Source organism: Heloderma suspectum, chromosome 6, assembly GCF_057233095.1.
Source record: "Heloderma suspectum isolate Gila_16-S chromosome 6, 16-S_ref, whole genome shotgun sequence".
NCBI lineage: Eukaryota > Metazoa > Chordata > Lepidosauria > Squamata > Helodermatidae > Heloderma > Heloderma suspectum.
Window position 1 is genome coordinate 122121181 of NC_139463.1, and position 24051 is coordinate 122145231.

The 24051-nt window shown below is 45.1% G+C and overlaps 2 protein-coding genes across 2 annotated transcripts; one reads left to right on the forward strand and one right to left on the reverse strand.

The window, feature by feature from the left end:
• The first annotated feature begins 379 nt into the window (after positions 1–379).
• Positions 380–6742, forward strand: LOC146342951 (uncharacterized). The gene is made up of 4 exons (XM_084808666.1): positions 380–446; positions 1209–1320; positions 5772–5837; positions 6035–6742. Exons 1-4 carry the CDS (start codon positions 396–398, stop codon positions 6205–6207), a joined length of 402 nt encoding a protein of 133 aa, XP_084664792.1. The 5' UTR covers positions 380–395; the 3' UTR covers positions 6208–6742.
• A 2805-nt stretch (positions 6743–9547) lies between these two features.
• LOC146342952 (vomeronasal type-2 receptor 26-like) lies at positions 9548–22294 on the reverse strand. The gene is made up of 4 exons (XM_084808667.1): positions 22004–22294; positions 14821–15048; positions 12757–12883; positions 9548–11465 (listed from the first exon to the last, which is right to left on the reverse strand). Exons 1-4 carry the CDS (start codon positions 22292–22294, stop codon positions 10564–10566), a joined length of 1548 nt encoding a protein of 515 aa, XP_084664793.1. The 3' UTR covers positions 9548–10563.
• Positions 22295–24051: the final 1757 nt, after the last annotated feature.

The following is a 24051-nucleotide window of genomic DNA, read 5'->3' on the forward strand; positions in this document are numbered from 1 at the left end:
TGCTGACTGGCTCCACTCCGCGGCCAAGCGGCAGAGCTGCCGGCCAGCTCCAGCCGCCCACAGCTGGACATCCAGCCGCTGGGCAACCCTGCAGGGATGCAAATGGCAGCTGTCATAGCCACCGCCATTTGTGTCCCTGTATTGAGCCATGATAGGCTACATAAATATTTACATAGCCTATCACGGCAGGGGGAAAAACCCCAGTGTACGCAAATGGCAGTAGCCGCTGCCATTTGCGCATGCTGGGTTCCCCCCCGCTGCCGTTATAGGCTACATAAATACTTACGTAGCCTATCACGACCTCCGCAGGGATGCAAATGGTGTCCCTGCGTTAGCCGTGATAGGCTACGTAAGTATTTACGTAGCCTATCACAGCTATGAAGAAGAGGAAGCGAATGGCGGCCGCAGAACGGCTGCCATTCGCAAGGCAGCGAGGATGGGAACAGGTAAGTGCTCCGTTTTGCGCGCCTTTCATGGGGTGGAGGCGGCAGGGACTTTGTTCCGTGATGGATTTCAGGTAGGGATGTACGAAAGTGACTTACCTTTCCACGGATTATTCTGATGCTGGGGGGAGGCATTCCGTCCCTCCCCCCAGAATCCTGGCCGGGGGGGAGGCACTCCGTTCCTCCCTCCCGGAATTCTGGCCAGCCAGCTTCGCTCCGCAGGGATTCTGTGGAGCCACCGGCCGGCTCCGCCAGCAGCCAGACATCCGGCCACTGGCTAGCTGGGACGTAAATGGCAGCGGCTGTAGCCGCCGCCGTTTGCATCCCTGCAGTCAGCCATGATAGGCTACGTAAATCTTTACGTAGCCTATCATGGCTGATTTAAAAAAAACACGCGTGTACGCAAATGGCGGCAGCTATGGCCGCCACCATTTGCGTTCTTTATTTTTGCACATCTTAGCCTACGTAAACATTTACATAGACTAAGACGGCGGAAATAAGGGGAACGCAAATAGCGTCGCGTCTACTCTATTTGCGTTCCCTTTATTTTCGCCGTCTTAGTCTAGGTAAATGTTTACGTAGACTAAGACATGCCAAAATAAGGAACGCAAATGGCGGCGGCCATGGCTGCCACCATTTGCGTATGCACATTTTTTATTTTTTTTTTAAGTCAGCCGTGATAAGCTATGTAAACATTTACATAGCCTATCACGGTGTTTTTTTAAAATCTTTACGTAGCCTATCATGTTTTCTTTTTTTAACTAGAAATGGCGGCGGCAGCCAGTCAGAAGACCGGCCGCCGCTGCCGCCGAACCGCTGCCAGAGTCGCCGCCGGAGCCACCGCCGGAGCCGCCGCCGCCAGGAAGATCTGCCCCAGGTAAGTCTCGTCCCGGGGGGGTGGGGGGGCAGACCGTTCCACCACCGATTTTGGGGGGCCGAATGCACTGGCATTCGGCCTCCCCGAGATCCATCGCGGAATTCTCTGACATCCCTAGTCCTGACTCGAGTCTGTATGAGATTGTGAGCTTTTCTTTTTTCACACAAAATTCCATGTGTATTTTCGTGCATATTTTTTCCCCAAATGCACACATCATTTGTGCATGTTTTTGAAATGTATGCAATACCATTGATGAAAGCATGTTTGTATGTGTGCCTATTTTTCAAAAATACACATTTTTATGTGCATTTTTCAAATGTATGCTGATTGTCGAACACATGTGTTTGGTCTGTGAATCACATTGCAAGCCGGAAAATTTACAGACTTTGACCACAGATTGCATCCCAGTCCATGTTCAATTTGGAAGGTAAAATCCTGATCAAAAATGAACTGAAATGAGTTCATACAACTCTAGTGTGAATCCTCCTTCTTCTTACCCTACTTCTCTGTTTTCCATGGGGAGTGATGGATGCATTACTTGGTGAGATCCAGAAGATCCAAGGTCCTACAGAGCTCGTAGATTTCCCTTTAGTCTCATCCACATATTACTGCAGGAGCATCATACCAAGGCCTAGAAACTCTCCTCCACCTGTTTCTCACAAGGGGGCAGCCATGGCATGAAGAACATAACACTGTATAGGCCATGAGGGAATTAAGAATGGATGGCTGAGCATGACACTTTGTGCATTCAGCCATGAGACTACTTATTTTCCTCCACTGTTGGCTTCTTTGACAGTATGCATGACTCTTGAAGAGAATTTCCAGCAATTCTCTCTTAAGCCACAAGGCAGACTTGCTCCACATTTCCACACTCTGCACAATTCATACAATTGCTCACATAGCTTACATAGGCATGAACTGGCATAAACTGACTGGATCAAAACCAAACAGGTGTATTGGGGAAAAGTGATAGAATGGAACCAATGTACACCAGGAGAGATTAGGGCCTGGGGCATGTTCATAGGACCTGTTTATTAATTACATTTATACCCCACATATCTGATTGGTTGCAACAACTATTACTCAACTTGATAGAGTATACAGTATTACCAATTAGGGATGGATGGATTGCCAGTTTCGCTTTCTCACACGTTTCTTTTAAAGTCTCCAATTCTTTCCGTCAAATTTATACAGACATTTATAAATTGTCATAAGTTCCTATTTAAAATAAACTGAATGAAATTCTCACCCTTCTGCAGTGTACAACTTCCACAGGTACAGCCATTATCAGAGTACAGCGCATAATGTTGTACCAGCATCTAGTAATAGAGTCATCTATGGTAATTTGACCAGACTAAAAGGCTTCCAGTTCAAGTTATGCCAATCAAGTGTGTGGCTCAATGGAACCTGAGGTTGATAGTTGCTTCTTCACATGTTGCAGGAGACAAACCTTGACCTGCTGCAAGAATGGCAGAAAGAAGGAACAGAGGCAGTACAGAATCACTGAGGCCTCTTCCCAAACATCTGATCTAGTGGGTACCCACCCGCCCTTTGGCTGGAAACTAACTAGGGATGTTAGAGAATTCTGCCACGGATCCCAGGGGGGCCGAATTCCAGTGAATTCAGCCACCCAGAATATGCTGCAGAACAGAGCCCCTCACCCCTCCACCCCGCGAAAGCCCTGCAAAACGGAGCCTACCTGGCTGTGGCTCCAGCGACGGCTTCAGCTCTGGTGGTGGTGGCTCCAGCTGCTGCTGGGCTGCTGCAGACGCAAATGGCGTCCTGAGTAGGGGATGCCATTTGCATCCCTATGGTAGCCCGTGGTAGGCTATGTAAATATTTATGTAGCCTATCACACGGCTAAAGCAGGAATGCAAATGGCATCCCCTCCATTTGCATTCCCATTTTATCCATGATAGGCTACGTAAATTTTTATGTAGCCTATCACGGGCTACCATAGGGACACAAATGCCATCCTCTACTCAGGACGCCATTTGCATCTGCACCAGGCTGGCAGCGGCTGGAGGCCCCACTGCAGGTTGGCCTGGCCAGAGGCCCCGCGGCCTGGCTGCGGAGCAGAGCCGGACAGACAGGATTCCAGGGGGAGGAACAGATCGCCTCCCCCCACCTGCAGAACCTGGTGGAGCCAGGTAATCTAACCACAAGAGATTAAAGAAACTGCATACGCTGCAGAGTGGCTCCATTTTAAAAAAGAATTATTATTTATAATTATTTATTTATTGCATTTCTATCCCGCCTCTTTTCCTCCAAGGAACCCAAGGCAGTGTACATAATCCTTCTCCTCTCCATTTTATCCTCACAACAACAACCCTGTGAGGTAGGTTGGGCTGAGAGCCTGTGACTGGCCCAAAGTCACCCAGTGATCTTCCATGGCCGAATGGGGACTAGAACCCAGATCTCCCGGCTCCCAGTCCCAACACTCTAGCCACTACACCACACTGGCTAGATAATAATAATAATAATAATAATAATAATAATAATAATAATAGCAGCAGCAGCAGCATTTGTTCCCAAAATCTGCCTCACTTTCACATCCCTTGAAGCCAAGATTCCTGCATATGGGGATTTAGCAAACTCCATATGGATGCTAAACAATTGCTGAACATATACCAAATAATGTGTAGGGGGAAGAAATGGAAGCAGTGACAGATTTTATTTTCTTGGGCTCCAAGATCACCGCAGACGGTGACTGTAGCCATGAAATTAAAAGACGCTTGCTCCTTGGGAGGAAAGCTATGGCAAACCTAGACAGCATAGTAAGAAGCAGAGACATCACCTTGCCAACAAAGGTCCGTATAAGCAAAGCTATGGTTTTCCCAGTAGTAATGTATGGCTGTGAGAGGTGGACTATAAGGAAGGCTAAGTGCTGAAGAATTGATGCTTTCAAATGGTGGTGCTGGAGAAGACGCTTATGAGTCCCCTGGACTGCAAAGAGGACAAATCAGTCCATTCTAAAGGAAATCAACCCTGACTGCTCATTGGAAGGACAGATACTGAAGCTGAAGCTCAACTATTTTGGCCACCTAATTCTAGGGATGGCGGAGAATTTCTCCCCGAAACTTCGGGGGGCCGAGCGCCAACGTGTTCGGCCCCCCAAACAAGTTTCGGGGAGAAATCCTCCGTACCCCCCCCGCACCCCGCACCACCCCCGGGACGGGACTTACCTTAGCCGAATGTCCCTCCCGGCGGTGGGTCCGGCCGGCGGTTCGGCGGGTGTTCGAGCGGGGCGGGAGCGGCAGCCGGTCTTTCGACCCTATGGGGGCCGCCATTAGCGTACGTGCTTTTTTTTTTTTTTAAAGTCACCCATGATAGGCTACGTGACGATTCACGTAGCCTATCATGGCTGACTTTGCAGATCTAGCCATGATAGGCTACGTGAATCGTCGTAGTAGCCTATCAGCCTATATTACGTCACGTAGCCTATCAGGAGGAGTTTTTGTGTTTTTTTTTTAACTTTCGCGTTCGCGGCCGGGCGAGGCGGGAAGCCTCCTCCCCGGCCTGAATTTCGGCCGGGCGAGGCGGGAAGCCTCCCCCCCGGCCTGAATTTCGGCCGAGCCGAGGCGGGAAGCCTCTCCCCTCGGGCCTGAACTTCACGGGGGGAGCAGCGAAGCGCCTCCCCCCCACCGCGAACGTCCTTCGAGGACAGGTAAGTGACTTTCATCCACCCCTACCTAATTCGAAGAGAAAACTCCCTGGAACAGACCCTGATGCTGGGAAAGATTGAAGGCAAAAGGAGAAGGGGATGGCAGAGAATGAGATGGCTAGATAGCATCACCGATGCAATGAATATGAACTTGAGCACACTCCAGGAGAGAGCAGAGGACAGGAAGGCCTGGGTCACCAAGAGTCGGACATGACTTAACAAATGAACAACAAAGGTTGTGATAGCAACTGTGCTGAAGTTTTATCCTGTGGGATATGCAAATACAGGGGCAACTTCCTCTTTAAATCAGACATATACACTCTCTCTGCTGTGCTACACTCAGAGAGATAACCCAGTTTCCTGGTCACTACTTTCCAGTCATTCTCTCTCAAAACATCAGAAGAAAAGATTATGTTTTGGCTTCAATTTGTTGTCTTTGTAGCCATTTTCAGAGGTAATTTCCTTTGGTTCAGGTTACAAAAGACTTGTTCCTTCTAGGGATTAATGTGAATAGAATGTTGTAATTAGGAATGGATGAGAATTTCATTTCAGTTTGTTTTGGATAAGAATTTTCCCAAATTCACACTTTTTTTCATATTCAGGACATAAAGAGCTTGAGATCATGATGATTTTGATGATGAGGGAGAAAACAAAAATAACAGATTCATCCCCCCTGGCCCAGGGCTTCGAGTGCATAACTCTTAAATGCCTGTGTTTGAATTCCTGTATATTCCAATGTGTTTGTAGTTCTGAATGAAGGTTGCTCTCTCTCTTTTTCTTCTGACAGGCTCCTCATCGTTAAAAGATATATGGGAGGCAGGTACAACACCATCAAGCTGGGATGAGAGTGCCAGTATGTATTAAATTTGGCCAGCACAGATGGTTGAGAATCTTGATTCAGTTTGTTTTTGATAAGAATGTATAAAACATCACACATGTCTTCACTGGCAGTAGGGAAAGAACTTTAAAATTTTGTTTTTAAGGAAAGTGGGAAGAAAGTGAAACTGTCAGATTTGTCCATCCCTGGTTGTCCTATCTCTTTCTTTCCAGGTGTCCCATGGGAGACCTGGACCAGCTGGTGGAGTCTGGATGGGATGTCAAAACGCCCGGAGAGGCCCTCCACCTCTCTGCCAAGCCTCTGGGTACCCCTTCAGCAGCCACAGCACACACAGGGTGAGAAAAGCTTCTGGGAAGGGACTGGAGTGGATCGCATGGATATTTGATGATGGCATTCGGTTCTCTTATGCCAGCTCTGTGAAAGGGCGCTTCACCATCTCCAGGGACAATTCAAAGAGCCAGCTGTATCTGCAAATGAACAACCTGAAACCCAAGGACATGGCTGTGTATTACTGTGCAGCCTGGACAGAGTGAGAGGAAGTGAATCTCAGCCTGGCTGAAAACCCTCCTGTGCTGGTGGCAGCTCACCAAGTTGCTTCAAGTGACCCACTTCGAATGACCCAAAGTGGAATGACTAAGATGTCGAGTGAAAATGGAAGAGCGTCCTTTGAAGTACCTGAAACCTGAAGACACGGCTGAGATGAAGTCAGTTAAAAACCCTGTTCTGATCGTGAACAGCAATCTAGGCTGGCTGGTTCATAGGGATGGATGAAAGGGACTTACCTGGTCCCGCAGCTTGCTTCGCGGTGGGGGGGGAGGCACGTCGGTTCTCCCCCGAAGTTCAGGCGAGGGGGGGGAGGCGCCCCGCCTCACCCGGCCGAAATTCAGGCTGGGGAGGAGCGCCCCGTCTACCCGGCCGCGAAAAAAAAAGTAAAGTAAAAAAAAACACACACCCACACCCATGATAGGCTACGTAACGATTTACGTAGCCTATCCCGGCTAGATTTCCAAAGTCAGCCGTGATAGGCTACGTAAATTGTCATGTAGCCTATCACAGGTGACTTTGAAAAAAAAACTGCGTACGCAAATTTGCATTGCCCTTATTTTCGCAGTAGTCTACGTAAATCTTTATGTAGATTAGACGTGCCAAACTAAGGAATGGGCGCCGCCATTTGCGTACGGGCTTTTTTTCTTTTTCAAAGTCACCCATGATAGGCTACGTGATGATTTACATAGCCTATCATGGCTGACTTTGGAAATCTAGCTGTGATAGGCTACGTAAATCGTTACGTAGCCTATCACGGGTGTGTTTTTTTTAACTTTCCTTTTTTATTTTGCAATGGTGGCGGTGGCAGCCAGTCAGAAGACCGGCCGCCGCCGCCGCCCCTGCTGAAACGCCGCCGGGACCCACCGCCGAGAGGGACATTCGCACGAGGTAAGTCCCATCCCGGGGGGGAGGCGGGGGGCCGGCAGAGAATTTCACCACCAATTTCGGGGGGGCAAATGCGTTGGCATTCGGCCTCCTGGAGATTCGTGGAGAAATTCTCTGCCATCCCTACATAGGAAATTCTCCGCCACCGCCATTACAAAGTAAAGTAAAAAACACACACACACACCCATGATAGGCTACGTAACGATTTACGTAGCCTATCATGGCTAGATTTCCAAAGTCAGCCGTGATAGGCTACGTAAATTGTCACGTAGCCTATCACAGGTGACTTTGAAAAAAAAACTGCGTACGCAAATTTGCATTGCCCTTATTTTCACAGTAGTCTACGTAAATCTTTATGTAGATTAGACGTGCCAAACTAAGGAATGGGCGCCGTCATTTGCGTACGCGCTTTTTTTTTTTCAAAGTCACCCATGATAGGCTACGTGATGATTTACATAGCCTATCATGGCTGACTTTGGAAATCTAGCCATGATAGGCTACGTAAATCATTACGTAGCCTATCACGGGTGTGTTTTTTTTAACTTTCCTTTTTTATTTTGCAATGGCGGCGGTGGCAGCCAGTCAGAAGACCGGCCGCCGCCGCCACCCCTGCCGAAACGCCGCCGGGACCCACTGCCGAGAGGGACATTCGCACGAGGTAAGTCCCATCCCGGGGGGGAGGCGGGGGGCCGGCAGAGAATTTCACCACCAATTTCGGGGGGGCAAATGCATTGGCATTCGGCCTCCTGGAGATTCTTGGAGAAATTCTCTGCCATCCCTACATAGGAAATTCTCCGCCACCGCCATTACAAAGTAAAGTAAAACACACACACACACGCACATGATAGGCTACGTAACGATTTACATAGCCTATCACGGCTAGATTCTCAAAGTCAGCCAAGAGAGGCTACGTAAATCTTTATGTAGCCTATCACGGGTGACTTTTGAAAAAAAAATGCGTACGCAAATGGACAGCCAGCCACCCAGCTACACGAGCCCCCTGCTCCTTACCAGCTTACCAACTTCGACAGCTGCTTCCCATTGGTCCAGGTAAGAAGCAGGGGGCTCATGTTGCTGGGGGGTGGGTCCATGTAAGGAGGAGCAGGAGGCTTATGTGGCTGGGCAGGGGGTGGGCATGGGCTCTGCACAGCTGGATGAGTTGTGGGGCTTGCTCTGCTGGGCAGAGGGGGGCACTTGAGCTGTACGGATCTTGCTCCTGATTTGCAGGCCGAATCGGGTTGGCCTAGCTCTGGACTGGCCCAAGGTGGGTCAGGACCAGTTCCAAAGCTACAAATCGGCCTCTAAAATGGGTCAGGGGTTGGTATTTGTGCAGCCCTAATTCTCTCCATGCTAGTTGAGAGGGGGCATAGGTGGGGCACAGATCTCCAATTCCCCTTTCCAAGAATGGAGCACTGTCTCTAATATTGGAAGTGGTTTTCTGAGACATTCTATGGTCCCTGGGATGCCCTGGGAGAATAATCCCTGCACCCCACCCTACCCCATCCATGTTGCTCAGGTCATGTACACAAGGGGAGGTCTGACAGTACCATGCCAATCAAAGTTGCATAAAATGCGGGACCTGAAGTCAGGTGGAATATGAACATGGCCGTATGCAAGTGACCCGTCGCAAAGTGATTTCACCTCATGGGAAATAGGAAACACCCTCAAGGTATAGAGCAAAGGGATCAAAAGGGCTGAATAGGTTTTTGCGAAGTTGCAACTTGACAATAGCCATTGTTCACAGGCCCAATATGGCATAGGTACCCTCTTTGCTGGCTCTGGAATTACCATGCTTACATCTTTTGTTTGCAAGCAGGAACTGCAATGCCAATAGTTAAGAATTCTTGCAACCATTGGGGTATAGTTATGCAAGTTGTGACAACCCAGTTGTGCCTGGGTTTGGATTAGTTCCTTCCAGGGTTTGAGGGGCTTAATTCCACCAAATCCTCACCACTGGAAAGGATTGAGGGTAGGATCCCTCGCTACACCTCTTCTTGTTTCCTCATTTTTGTTTTGTCCCTTCCAGTTGGCAACCTTTTCTGGAAATGTGGTCAACTATAAAGATCTGATTGCATGGGCTTGTGGAAATAAGAGGCAAATGCACAAAGCACTAGAAAAGTGTTTATTTATGTCATTGCAACAATGGGTACACCCCATCTCCCCTTATGGCTATGGTGGTTGTATATTGGGCATTGGTCTGATCACATCTCCTCACAGCAACCCAAATGCCCCTCTTTCTACCTTCTTCCTCCCTATTCTCTACAATCACCCACTACACTTGTTTTTTCATTCCCAAGAACACAAGAGATCTCAATCTCCCTATTCAATCCCTTCTAAACTCTAGAGATGTACGAAAGTCACTTAACTTTTCGAAGGGGTGATTTGCGGTGGGGGGGAGGCGCTCTGCACCTCCCCCCGAAATCCTAACCTGGCTGGCTCTGCTCCACAGCAACTCCGCAGAGCCGCTGGCCGGTTGCATTTGCAGGCGTACGGAGCCTGCGGACACAAATGGTGGCAGCTACAGCAGCCGCCATTTGCATTCCTGTTTTTTTGCCGTGATAGGCTACGTAAATATTTACATAGCCTATCACAGCAAAAAAACAGGGGCACAAATGGTGTAGCGGCTGCCACTTGCACCCATGTCTTTCACCGTGATAGGCTATGTAAAAATTTACATAGCCTATCACAGCCTCCGCAGGGATGCAAATGGCATCCCTACGTTAGCCGTGATAGGCTATGTAAGTATTTACGTAGCCTATCATGGCAAAAATTTGCAAAGGATCTCTCATTTGCAAAGCAGCGCAAACGGCACCAGGTACGTGCTCCATTTCGCGTGCCTTTCACGGGGTGGTTGGGTGGGGGGGGCTTCGTTCTGTCACGGATTTCGGGGGGCCGAAAGAACTGGCATTTGGCCTCACTGAGATCTGTGATGGAATCCTCTGACATCCCTACTAAACTCTCACCTCAGCAAACCTTTCCTCCTGCAAAGCTGAACAGCCAGCACAAGTCTGCAGCTATGATTATGCTCAGGAGATGGCCTCCATGAGAACTCAGCTACTATCTCCATAGTTATCTTCTGTAAGATATTTGTAGTAAAATAAAAAATGTACCAATGAACTTTGACATTTGTGTTTGAGCTACTTTTCCCTGTTTGAATACCGTCCCCCATTGTTGAAACACAGTCCATAAATCTGCTGTGTGCACCCCATGGCCAGCATTTCTGGGTTAAAATGACACATGTACTCATGTGAATTTGCATATGTGTGTGAAGAATGATGTGCAGTAATAGGAGAATAACTGGACAGATACTTTAATTCTTTCTCCTCATCAGTTGCTCCCTGTTGTTCAACTCAGGCTTCAGCACAATGAGGTAGCATTTAGGGAAAAAGATACAACCCAGTAACCCAACACTGGAGGACAAAATGGAGAAGATCTCCACAGCCACCATGTCTTTCCCACTCGTGCTCAGGTAGGTGGGAACAAAGGAGAGCCACACACTGCAAAATGCCAACATACTGAAAGTAATAAACTTGGCTTCATTAAAACTATCCGGCAATTTACGGGCTAGGAAAGCCACAAGGAAGCTGGTGATGGCCAATAGGCCCATGTAGCTCAGGACACAGTAAAACATGGTGACTGACCCTTCATTACAGTGCAAAATGATTTCTTCAGTTACTGAGTACATGTCTAAATCAGGGAATGGGGAAGAGGTTGCCAGCCACACAGCACAAATGGCTATCTGGATAAGGGAGCATGAAAGAACAATGGAGTTTGACAGTCTTTTCCCCACCCACTTCCTCATATTGGACCCTGGTCTGGTGGCCATGAAAGCTACAACCACAGTTACAGTCTTGGCCAACACAGTAGAAACAGCCACTGAGAAGATGATGCCAAAAGTGGGTTGTCGGAGAAGGCAGGTCACTTTCCCAGGAAGTCCAAGAAAAAGCAAAGAAGAGAGGAAACACAACAAGAGCGAGACAAGGAGAGTGTAGGTGAGGTCCCGGTTGTTGGCTTTGACTATGGGGGTGTCTCTGTGCTTAATAAAAATTCCTAGCACCAGGGCTGTGATGAAGGAAAATGAAAGCGCAACTGAGGCTAAACCGATCCCTAAGGTGTCTTCATAAGAGAGAAAGCTGATTGTCTTAAAGATGCATCTACCCTTGTCCCTGCTTGGATACTGATCTTTGGGGCATCTGATACAGTCATCCATGTCTGAAAAAGAAAAGACAAAGAAAAAAGGGAATAGGTTTCACATTGGTTCATTGGTGAGTTATAGACGATTCTCTGTGTTCCATATGGAAATAGTTGCTCATGCTGATGTAGCTTATTTTGAGGGCTATTTTCATCATAATTGTTCGGCTGACCATCATAACTGTGTTTGAACCAATTCCATTGCTTGTTTACAATATCTAAGGGTTGGATCCAGAGTTTGCCTTTCAGGCAAAGAAGGTCTCCACACTAGGGATGGTGGAGAATTCCACCATGGATTTCAGTGAGGCTAAATGCACTGGCATTCAGCCCCCCAAAACCCGTGGCAGAATGGCCTCCCACCCCCACCCCCCTGTGGAATCCCCCCCGAGATGAAGCTTACCTGGGGTGGATGTTCCGGCGGCGGCGGCTCTGGCAGTGGCGGAGGCAGCTGGTCTCTCAGCCAGCTGCTGCGGACTCAAATGGCAGCCACCATGCCATTTGCGTAGCTGCCTTTGGCGTGATAGGCTACGTAAATACTTATGTAGCCTATCACGGCAAGCAAAAAAAAAAAACAGTGTACACAAATGGCAGAGGCTACCGTGGCTGCCATTTGCGTTCCCTTTTTTTCGCTGTTTTAGCCTACGTAAATATTTATGTAAGCTATTAGGGCAAAAAAAAAGGAACGCAAATAGCACAGTGGGTGCTATTTGTGTTCCCCTTTTTTTTCATCATAAAAGCTTACGTAAATATTTACGTAGGCTAAAACAGTGGGGGGGGGAAAGGAACGTGAATAGTGCCCACTAAGCTATTTGTGTTCCCCTTTTTTTTGCCATAACAGGCTATGTAAATATTTACATAGGCTAAAACAGTGAAAAAAAGGGAATGCAAATGGCAGCCACCGTAGCCGCCACCATTTGCGTACGTGGGTGTTTTTTTTTTCTGGAAAGCTGCCCAGCGGCTGGATGTCTGGCTGCAGGTGGCCCCAGCTGGCGGCTGTGCGGAATCTCCGCGGTGCAGAGCGAGTCAGATTAGTATTTCGGGGGGAGGTGCTCCGCAGAAATCACCCCGTCGAAGAGGTAAGTGACTTTCATACATCCCTACTCCACACATGGAAGGTGCCCATACTTGAATTTTAGATATCCCTTTTCCTCCAAATCACAGCTTTTCTCAATCAGCAGAGTCACCTGGTCTTCTGGGTAGCATTTCCAGGGGGCAAAGGGGCTTCTGTGAAAGGGGTGGAACAATCTACCTCAGCATCAGTCTACATCTGAATTCAACCCTTACTTTATATGTCCAGCTAAAATATACCCACCAATCTTGTTTGAAATCTCCCCTTCTGGGCATGGAGCACACTCATAGCAACAAAATTTCTCCCCTTCCTTCTTTTTCTTCTGATTACCAGGATGGCAGTAGTCATTACACACAGATAGAGGAAGCACCTATCCAGACAGATGAAAGGAGTGTAGGTTGGCAAAGATTAAATCAAGCCATTATATTACCTGCGGATCTTCAAATACAGTAGTTGAGCACAAAGCCCCAGACAATTTGCATAGGAAGCAGCCTCATACAGAGTCAGATCCCTGGTTCATCAAGTTCAGAACTAGAACTAAGGAGGGGTGTAGCTCAATGGTAGACCGCATGCTTTGCATGCTGAAGGTCACAGGCTCAACCCCTGGAAAGTATCCTTCCTGAGCTCCTGGAGAGACATCAGTATGGACAATACTGAGCGAGATGAACCAATGGTCTGACCCTGTGTTCCTAACTCTCTATGAACACCGGCAAAAGCATCATAGAGGCCTCATAGAATCATAGGGATGGAAGGGGACTACAAGACCATCGAGTCCAACCCCCCGCTCAATGCAGGAAGCCTCATTCCGAGGCCATCTCCCAGCCATGTACTAAAGAGGGCTGACCCTGCTTAGCTTCCAAGATCAGATGACATCAGGCTGGGTGTTGTTAAAGAATGTAGTGTCCACCTTTTACACACAAACTACTGTATGTGCTCTATGGTGGAGCTAGGAGCCATATTTAATAGAAACAGAGATGGCCACCTGGTGACCCATGAAGATGTGTGTGTGTGTGTGTGTGTGTGTGTGTTTCCTGAGTTCTCCAGATCCCAGCCATATTTTATTTATTTATTTATTTATTTATTTATTGCAATTATCCCCCGCCTTTCTCCCTCTCGCAAGGAACTCAAGGCGGCTTACATTATCCTCCTCCTCACCGTTGTATCCTCACAACAGCAACCCTGTGAGGTAGGTTGGGCTGAGAGTCTGTGACTGGCCCAAAGTCTCCCAGTGAGCTTCCATGGCCAAGTGGGGACTAGAACCCGGATCTCCTGGCTCCCAGTCCGTCACTCTCACCACTACACTACACTGGCTACTTATTTAAATTAAGCATGATAGAGTTTCATTTCTACATAAAACAAAAAGACTGTGATGAAACTCCCAGCCCAGCTTCCCCAGAGAAGAAGCCCAATATCTACTGGTTTCTTGGGACAAACATTTACAAAGATTTTGGGTTGAGTTGGGGGGAGTTATGCTGGCTCCTTTATTTAACCCTATGATATTGCCAAAATTTTTCAATTTTATCTTGTTTGTTAAAACATTTCTTTAAAGCTATGCACTACTCAGAGTGATGCACTATTGTTGTCCTTGCCAAGATTCTGCAAACATCAACTTGCTGTTCATCTCTCCTCAGTTTGAACTTTCTGTTCATTTGGAGTAAATTGGAAAATTGTGCAAAATGAACTGCTATCAAATGTGGGGGGAAACCACCCACATTTGTGCAAATTTCCAAAGTTGTGCAAATCTCCCCCATAGACTAAAGCATGGACAATTTTAAAAGTTGTGCATTTTAAAAATGTGTTCATTTTTAAAATGTGTGCAAAATTTTACAGGGAAATTTGCACAAATCTAACATTCGTTTTCCACAAATTTTTAAAATGTGGATTTTTAAAAAATGCACAAACACGTGCCTTCCCCACCCCCCAAAAACGTAATACAAAACAGAAAACTCTTGGCCATCCTGTAAGGTGAAGTAAGGTAAGCTGCATACCTGTCCCACCTCCCATCTCAGATGCACCCCACACACACACACACACACACACCTTAATGGGGTGTCATTTTGGCCCACCTACAGAACTCACAGTTGGAACTGAAACATTTTCAATCTTTGGCCCAGAATTAGAAAACATAGCTTTGTTTTAAAAATAGGAATAGAGATATTCAGCAGTTCTGTGTTGCATCTAGGTTTTGAATATGCTCTATAGTGAAATAATTCCTCAAAAGGCCAGGTGGGACAGGAAATTTCTGACACTCAGTTTTGCCCATCTGGAGAATGGAGCCCATGTCCTTGTATACCCCAGAACCCACACCTGGTTGAAAACTGTGTGCCACTGAATTATATCCTCATGAATGATTAATTCTTTTCCTTCAAGGCCATTGGGATCCACCCATCCAACTTTCACTCTCTGGAAGGAGGTGTTTGGGAATGTGACCATGTTCATTATGTCAAATCCACCCCCCATTTCCTTTCCATCATTAAAGGAAACCGCTTCTCCAGCTGAGTTGTTAAATGAAATGCCTTGAAGAAATGGGTGGAGCTAATGAAAGAGAAAAAGACACAAAGAGATAATAACATAATTGAGATTTTGTGCCATGTTTGACAGTCAGCTTCTTTGGTCTAATTGCTTAGGTAGTTTCATCTAACACAGACCTTGTATGCAAGCCTTGCTGGTTTGACATCAGATGGAAAATTAATAATTCAACAGACAACAGTTACAACACTTTTCAGGTTCAGTGTACAGCAGGAGATAAGAATCTACAGCAGGAAATGTGAAACTACATTGTCAATGTAAAAAGTGTAGAATACCATTTCATCAGTTATGTGTGGATGGTAATCTGGAAGTAGACTCACCTTGTACTAATCTATTCATTGAAATAAGCATATTTTGCCAGGATAAATTTGACGTCTACTTAGGGATGTTAGAAAATTCCACCACGGATCCCGGGGGGGTGAATTCCAGTGAATTCCCCCCCCTGAGTCCATGAGGGAATGAAGCCCCCCACCCATCCACCCCGCGAAAGCCCCGCAAAATGGAGCCTACCTGGCTGCGGCTCCAGTGGCAGCTTCGGCTCCGGCGGCAGCTGCTCCGGCTGCTGCCGGGCTGGTGCAGACACAAATGGCATCCTGAGTAGGGAATACCATTTGCATCCCTATGTTAGCCCATGATAGGCTATGTAAATATTTACGTAGCCTATCACAGCTACAGCAGGGACGCAAATGACGTAGGGGACGCCATTTGCATTCCCATTTTATCCGTGATAGGCTACATAAATATTTACGTAGCCTATCACGGATAAAACGGGAACACAAACGGCATAGGGGAGGCCATTTGTGTCCCTGCTTTAGCCGTGATAGGCTATGTAAACTAGGGATGTCAGAGAATTCCACCACAGATCTTGGTGAGGCTGAATGCCAGTGCATTTGGCGCCCCGAAATCCATGGCGGAACGGCCTGCCACCCCCTCACCCCCCGCGGATCCCCCCTGGATGAGACTTACCTGGGGAGGATGTTCCGGATGGCGGCGGCTCCAGCGGAGGCTTCAGCGGTGGCAGCGGCGGCTGGTCTTCCAACCGGCTGCTGCTGCCGCCATTTGCAGTCGTCTTCATCTTTTTTTTTTTTTTTTACATAGATGTGATAGGCTTCATAAAGACTTATGTAGCCTATCACATCTGGGTTAAAAAAAAAACACACGCATACGCAAATGGCGGTGGCTATGGCCGCCGCCATTTGCGTTCCTTATTTTTGGCCGTCTTATTCTACGTAAATATTTACGTAGACTAAGACAGTAAAAATAAAGGGGAACGCAAATAGCACCCGCTATGCTATTTGTGTTCCCCCTTATTTTCATCATCTTAGTCTATGTAAATATTTACCTAGACTAAGTCGGCCAAAAATAAGAAATGCAAATGGCGGCAGCTGTAGCCGCCGCCATTTGTATCCGTGTTTGTTTTTTAACCCAGACATGAGAGGCTACGTAAGTCTTTACGTAGCCTGTCACGGCTGAATACAGGGACGCAAACGGTGGTGGCTACGGCAGCCGCCATTTGTGTCCCTGCTAGCCAGCTGGCGGCTCTGCGGAATCCCTGCGAAGCAGAGCCAGCCGTCGAGGATTCCTTGGGGGAGGGACGGAGTGCCTCCCCCTCATTGAGGATTCTGGGGGGAGCGATGGAGCGCCTCCACTCCCCAGCGGATGCTCATACTGGAACAGGTAAGTGATTCATACATCCTAACATAAATATTTACGTAGCCTATATTGGGCTACCATAGGGACGCAAATGGCGTCCCCTACTCAGGACACCATTTGCGTCTGCACCAGCCCAGCAGCGGCTGGAGGCCCCGCTGCGGGTTGGCCCAGCTGGAGGCTCCATGGCCTGGCAGCAGAGCAGAGCCAACTGGGCAAGATTCCATGGGGGAGGAACAGATCGCCTCCCCCCCTGTCGAGGATTCCAGCGGAGCCAGGTAAGTGGGGTTTCGTACACCCCTATGTCTACTCAACAAAGGAAGGAAGGAAGGAAGGAAGGAAGGAAGGAAGGAAGGAAGGAAGAGATGGCAGTTTGGCAGTGCCAGAGTTATGTTTGAGTCAACAGGCAGCCATGTTAACAGCAATGTCCCATCAACAGTGGTTTCTATACAATTAAAAGAATGGATACGGAAGGTGAAAACCAGTCAACCAAATGCAGTTAGCTGTAGAACCAACCAAACCTGTGTTCATTCGACTTCTCGCAATTTCTAACATGTTTCTAAGTACTCAGTACTGTCTGGCTTACATATAACAGCAAGGTTTCATGTGATGTAGTGTTGATGGTTAGAAGGAGGATATGGAGAAATAGCCCTTGCTTTAAGACTCTGCCCTTGTGATTCTAGGGATATTGAAACATTAATGCATATAGTCTTTTTTTTTCCCCTTCCTTTCCTTTTTTTTAAACAGGAGGGTATAGAAAAATTGATTCAGCAAATTTTGGTATCATATCCTGCTCATTCAGATGTGGTCCTATTTCTCATATGTCTTGAGGCGTGAATGTCAACTTCTTACTCCAAAGGTTGCAATGTTTTTAAATTCAGTTGTGGATATTAGACTGGAGATGCTTTCAAATGATAACCCTTTACTTCACTTATTCCATGTTGCCAGTATGCTGCTGTTGTCCATATACTGTTACAGGCATTCATTTTTGTCTGTATGTGTATTCTCCTTTTATTTGTGAAGAAATGTGCATGCTATGGGGATTAATTTTAAATATCAGATGTATTTGGGTATGCAGTGTTAAGGATAAGGGTTAAACATAAGCCACTATTAGTACCTGGAATGTCCCCATTGGTGTATCTGTTTTATTTGAATTGTTTCATATAGGGATGTCAGAGAATTCCATGACGGATCTCGGTGAGGCCGAATGCCAGTGCATTCGGCCCCCCAAAATCCATCGCGGAATGGCCTGCCACCCCCCCACCCCCCACGGATCCCCCCCGGGACGAGACTTACCTGGGGCGGAAGTTCTGGATGGCAGCTGCTTCGGCGGTGGCGGTGGCTGATCTTCCGATCGGCTGCTGCCGCCGCCATTTGCAGTCTGGTCTTTTTTCTTTTTTTCCCCCATAGACGTGGTAGGCTACATAAAGATTTACGTAGCCTATCACATCTGGGTTAAAAAAAAAAAAATGCCCACTACACTATTTGCGTTCCCCTTTCTTTTCTTCATCTTAGTCTACGTAAATATTGACGTACACTAAGACGGCGAAAAATAAGGAATGCAAATGGCGGTGGCCATAGCCGTCGCCATTTGCGTACGCGTTGTTTGTTTTTTGTTTTTTACCCAGAGCCCTCCACGGCTGGAAATCCGGCTGCAGTGGAGCCACCGCGGAGCACAGCCGGCCATCGAGGATTCCAGGGGGGAGGACCGGATCTCCTCCTCCCCCATCAAGAATTCCGGGGGGAGGGACGGAATGCCTCCCCCCACCATGAACAGAATCTGCGAAAAGGTAAGTCACTTTCGTACATACCTAGTTTCAGAAAGCCAAGTTATACCGTGACAGTAGGTCATGTAACAAAAGAGGCTAGAAAGAATCTATGATTATTATAATTTTGAAAAATACAAAATTCTTAGCTTTAAATATCTGGTTCAGAAAATTTCCCACTTATCTATATCTGACTTGAATGAGCTATCTCTGAGTTTTTATGAATTAGAAATTACTAAAGAATTAATGACATATACAAGCTATTAATACAATATGAAAACATTTTCACCAACAACATTTCTTGAAAGGAAATATTGCCAAAGTTTGTGATATAATGTCAAACATTAGGAATGGGAGAATACGGGATGCTGAGCTCACTCAGATTGTCCGAACTCTACGTCAAAGCTCAGTTCACCTCACTCCTGGTTTGGTTTGTGAACTGTTTTTTTTTTCTTTTTTTCTTTGTGTCTGAATGGGAAAAATATGTGTTTTTTTAAGCGCACATCACATATTACCCCCGTTGACTGAAGCATGAAAAAGCATGTGTGTGTGTGTGTGTGTTTTAAAGTGAACAATAAAAAATACAGATTTTTGGAACGCAGTCACAAACTCAGCAATATGCAAGAATTTTTCCAAAAAAAACACTCCTGTTCATGTTTGGGACTGCAAACAGACAAAGTTTTGATGTTCTGTGAACTGAACTGAAATTTTCATACATCCCTTCCCTATCAGTGATATAAGAAGAGAAGACGGAAATCCATCTGAGATGGGAACATGTATAAAAGTAATATTTCTCGTACACAATGGAAGGACAAATGCTGTGATCAATGGAGGCCGGTGGCGATTTCGATGGGGCTGTGAATCCATTCTGGGTTCTAATCAGAACCAGCCAGAACCCTAAAGAAGGTATCCAAGGTGTGGAACCCCATCCCTAAAATTGGTTCAACACCTGGGATAGCTCCTTTAGAGTTCTGGCTGGTTCTGACTAAAACCCAGAATCGATCCCCGGCCCCACCAAAGTCAGAGACACCATTATGGATGTTGCAGAAAGACAAATGTTTAACAAAATTATGTATTCACTTTGCCATATGTAAGTGAATGTCTTATGTGTCTCATAATTTTCAGAGAGATAACGTATAAACTATCGATCAAATTTTTACAGATGCAGATTTTAAACATGCTTGGTGTACCTGTGAGGAAATAAAATAAAATAAAATACAGGACATAAGTTATCAATGAACACTGTGCCCACTTTAGTCGGTAGCATGATGGTTTGATCGAATGAAAAAAAAAAAAGGAGTATGTTGGGTTTGGTTAACATGCTGGTGGCTAGACACTGGAAAAATCAGAACTTTAGATTAATAGGAAAGAAGTATATAACTCAGAATATTAATGCATCAGACGTAGTATAAGATGCTCTGGGAAGGAAAGATGACAGGAAAGGATTTGCTAGAACATTGGGATGCATGTATCCAGTACTACAATTCAATGCCAGAAGGTTAGAAATGAGATATTAGAAGTTGTAAAAATGGAACTATGATTATATTAGCTATCGATAGGATCCAGACAAAGTGAGTTATGCTTTAGTAACATTGATATTAATGGGAGAATATAGCCATGCATTTTTCTGCTCATTTTTTGCCAGCAATTTTCCTAACAGAATGCATTTTCACTAAAACAAACACTTGTCTGCTTAAAAAAAAAATGCAGAACTTCATTGCAAAATTCAGAGAATTACAAATTTTGAAGAATAACTGAGTTTCGGTTGTCATATTGGTTCAAAAGTTCATATCAGGTACATTTGCTTTAAAATGTGAACAAATCTATTTCCCAATACTAGCCATGCCTGACTCAAGTGCCATTGATTTCAAGGGGACTAAAGTGTGACCAACATAGTCTGGATCCCACCTGGTGATATTACTTACCCATGTTGTATTTTTATTTTGGGTTTGTCTTTTGATAAACCATCTCTGAGGGATTGTTTTGTGTTCAGGTGTTCAGCTATATACCTATAACTAGAGTTCTCTCTCTCTCTCTCTCTCTCTCTCTCTCTCACACACACACACACACACACACACATAAAAATGCATTTTTTTTCTTTTCTTTTTAAGGAATAAGATCTTGTTCTGGAGAAATTACCTGCCAAGGCTGCAGATCCCGGAGGTCAACTTTTTTACCCCCCACCACTTCTCTGTGGTTGGATCTAGATGAGGACAGGGAATGCAAAGCATGAGCCACCACATAGATGGCATTATAGATAAGGTAGCTATGGCCAATCATGCCCATTTCAAAAAGAGGGCCAGGAAGGCTCTCCAGCCTTTCCTCCCCAGTACATGAGCCATCAGTCTCCATCATTTCCTGGGGATCTGGAAATGTGCAGTCGAACGCTTGCTCCCAGAAGTCTTTGATAAAACCATCTTCCTGGGTCCAGGCGGGCCTTATGATCTGAAGAAACTCCTTGAAACCTGGAACATCTTTTGAGTGAATTGTGAAGGAAATGGCACCCTGGAAGAGCTGGAAACTCCAGCCCCTTTGAACACTTACTGACACAAAATCCATTTGGCTTGTCATAATCCACACCTTCCCAAAGGACGTGTTTCTCTTATTTTCAGGACTACCTAGAAGTATAGCAGTTCTCAGCCATGCCATAGTCAAAGCTTCTCCATTAATAATAAATGTATTGGCTTTGTCATCTGTGAAAATTTCATAAATACTTGAAAATATATCAGACATTTCACCCAAGTTATCCCAGTGGCCCTGTCGTGCAATTTTTTGTGTGAACGCCAGACAGATCCCATGCTGGGTAAGCAATGAATCCATAATCTTCAAGAAATGTTCTCCACTGTCATCTTCTACAGCAAGAAGCCCAACCCATGTCCACCTAAAATGCTGAAGTAACCGGATAATCCCCATATACTGACAGGATTCATTTGGGACCATGTTGTAAAAGGAAGGGACCTGCATTCCACCACTGTCTTCTGAGGCAAATGAGCCATACATAAGCTAAAAGGAAATGTACTGATTTTAGAGGCAACGAAGGAACAGGATTTGCATGCATGTTAGTATTTGTGCCACTAATATTTTTTGAAGCAATTTGTAAGTTTGGTGAGAATTAAATACCACAACACTTCCAACTGAATTTTCTCAATTTCAGTTTCTGGGAAATTTCTTCTGTCAATCATATTTTATTGAGTTTATTTGATTTATTTGGATTTTACAATCCTGTACATGACTTATTCCTGCTTTGGGACTTTCGAATTGATAGAAGCCCCACTATGCTGGAGGTATACTGGATTTTCAGCCACTATGACAGATATGATGTTAAGCAGACCATTTCGGTTGGGCCTCCAGTGTTAAAGCAAGATATAGGAAAACAGTGAAATTGATCTGGAGTTGTTCCCTGAAGGATACCGTATGTCCCTAGACTCAGGAACCATTCACCCACAGAAATACAGTCTTCTCTGGATTAAGCCTAAGTCGTACACTTCCCTTTTTCTGAAGATCAAAATTACTCCTGTAACAGCAAGTGAAGAGTACAATCCTACCTGTGGAATGTTGTAGAGACCTAAGATATCTGCCATGTTGAAGGAGGTATCTGCACCAAGTCCCCCAATGATGGCTACCAGGTTTTTCTGGGTATCATACTTGTAGTTGGGGACAAATCTATGGAATTTGAAGAGCAGGTATAGAGTGTTCCAATAGGTCATCCTTGCATCACAATAGCTATCGTAAATGTGGAAACCAAGTGTGACATTGGGCAGGATCTCAGGCTTCTCATTTATCTCAGTTACGGCAAATGCCAAGGCCAGGGCATGCTGATAGAACTTTGTCACCATGCTGCCAACATAGTTAATTTACAATTTCAGAGTAGAATTCAACAATGCATTCAGTTGAGATGCCACAATATCGGTAATTTCTTCTGAAATTATTTAGATCATAAGGAAATCTTTATGTTACTACTGATATTTCTAAGCTAATCTACACCTTACGCTTAAACTCAAATATATATAATGTATGCACCAGGGCATTTGTGCTGTGAATAATACTTTTACATGTATTTATACTCCCACATAGGTGACCATTTCATGTATCTTATCACGTGTGCTCTGGCCAATTAAAACGTGTGCCATAATCATTTCTTAGAGCCCAAAACAGACTAAGCTGGTTAAAATTTGTTCCCATGTTCAATGGGAAGTAATTCCCATTGAGTACACTTATAACTGTGTATAGGATTGAATCCATGGTCTTGATCCAACCCTTATTTTTTTTACAGTTCAGGAAGATGTGTTGTTAGTTTTGCTAAATGTTTTCTAATGCAATATTTTATTGATCTTCCCCATCCCACTCAAAGTTCACTCAACGTGCAGTTCTAAACTTCATAGTAGAATAAACCAATGTTTCAATTGTATTACTCTTACTTGGCAGTAAGCCCTATTGGATACAATAGGGCTTACTTTTGAGTAGACATTGGTAGGATTGCATTGTTAGACTCCCAGAGAGGTTTTTCATTCTATGTTACTATGCCGGTGCTTTGGCAGAATCTTATGCAGCTGTATTGCATACAGTCATTAACACTTATTTCATCTTGGTAGCTTTTTGGCAAAAAAAGACAGACAGACAGACAGACAGACAGACAGAGGTATATATACACCAATTATTGATTTAAAATAAATAATTTGTTGCTAAGCCATGCAAACCTCATGACCTTTCAATGATTTGGCCAGCCTGAGGTTAATGTTCCAGGCAGGTTAATGAGGTTGATGTTCCAGACACTTATCGGTGGTATGGAGCTCACAGCTTTATGAGGAAGGGTTGGTTGAGTTGGAGAAGTGAAAGTTTGGGTTAAGTATGGACCCTATATTTGAGAATACAAGTAATTTTATTGTAATTTCATTTCATTGTAATTTTATGTAATTTTATGGTCATTTAATTTTATTGTAATTTCATTTCATTTCAATTTTTTATATTGTAATTTTATTGTAATTTCATTTCAAATGTACAAGAAATGTACAAGAAATCTTTTTTAAAGTAACAGAATGAAGGGAGAATCACAGTGTCTCAGAAGATAGGCTGTTGCAATTGTACAACCGAAAAGTGCAACTGAACAGAGGGTAATGACGACATCCAAAAATGTATGAGTATTGTATAGAAAAGGCACAGTGCAACCTAAATATATGGTGGCAGCGTCGTTTTTATTCTAGAAATTTAAGAACATCTGTCCCTAGGAGCTTGTGGTAAGAAACACGGACAGGTTGCCTTGAGCTCATTGCTTTTTGTAAGTTATTAATACATGAAATGATCACACCACAATGTATCTACCAGCCCAAGAGATCATGCTAGCCAACAATATTTTCTGTGGACCTTCTTTAAAAAAAATAAATCCTTTCATTCTGTGTTTTAGAAGCAAGAATTGATCTTTTAAAATTGTGTTTGAAAACTTGTTACCCATTATGTATATATGTGCATGTGTGTGCAAATATCTTGCGGTATTTCACTGTTCTCACAGATTTTCCTCATTTCTGCATCTGTGTGAAGTCAGTTATTTGTGACACTTTCCCCATTTACTTTAATTTTCCATTCCCCCATATCCTCC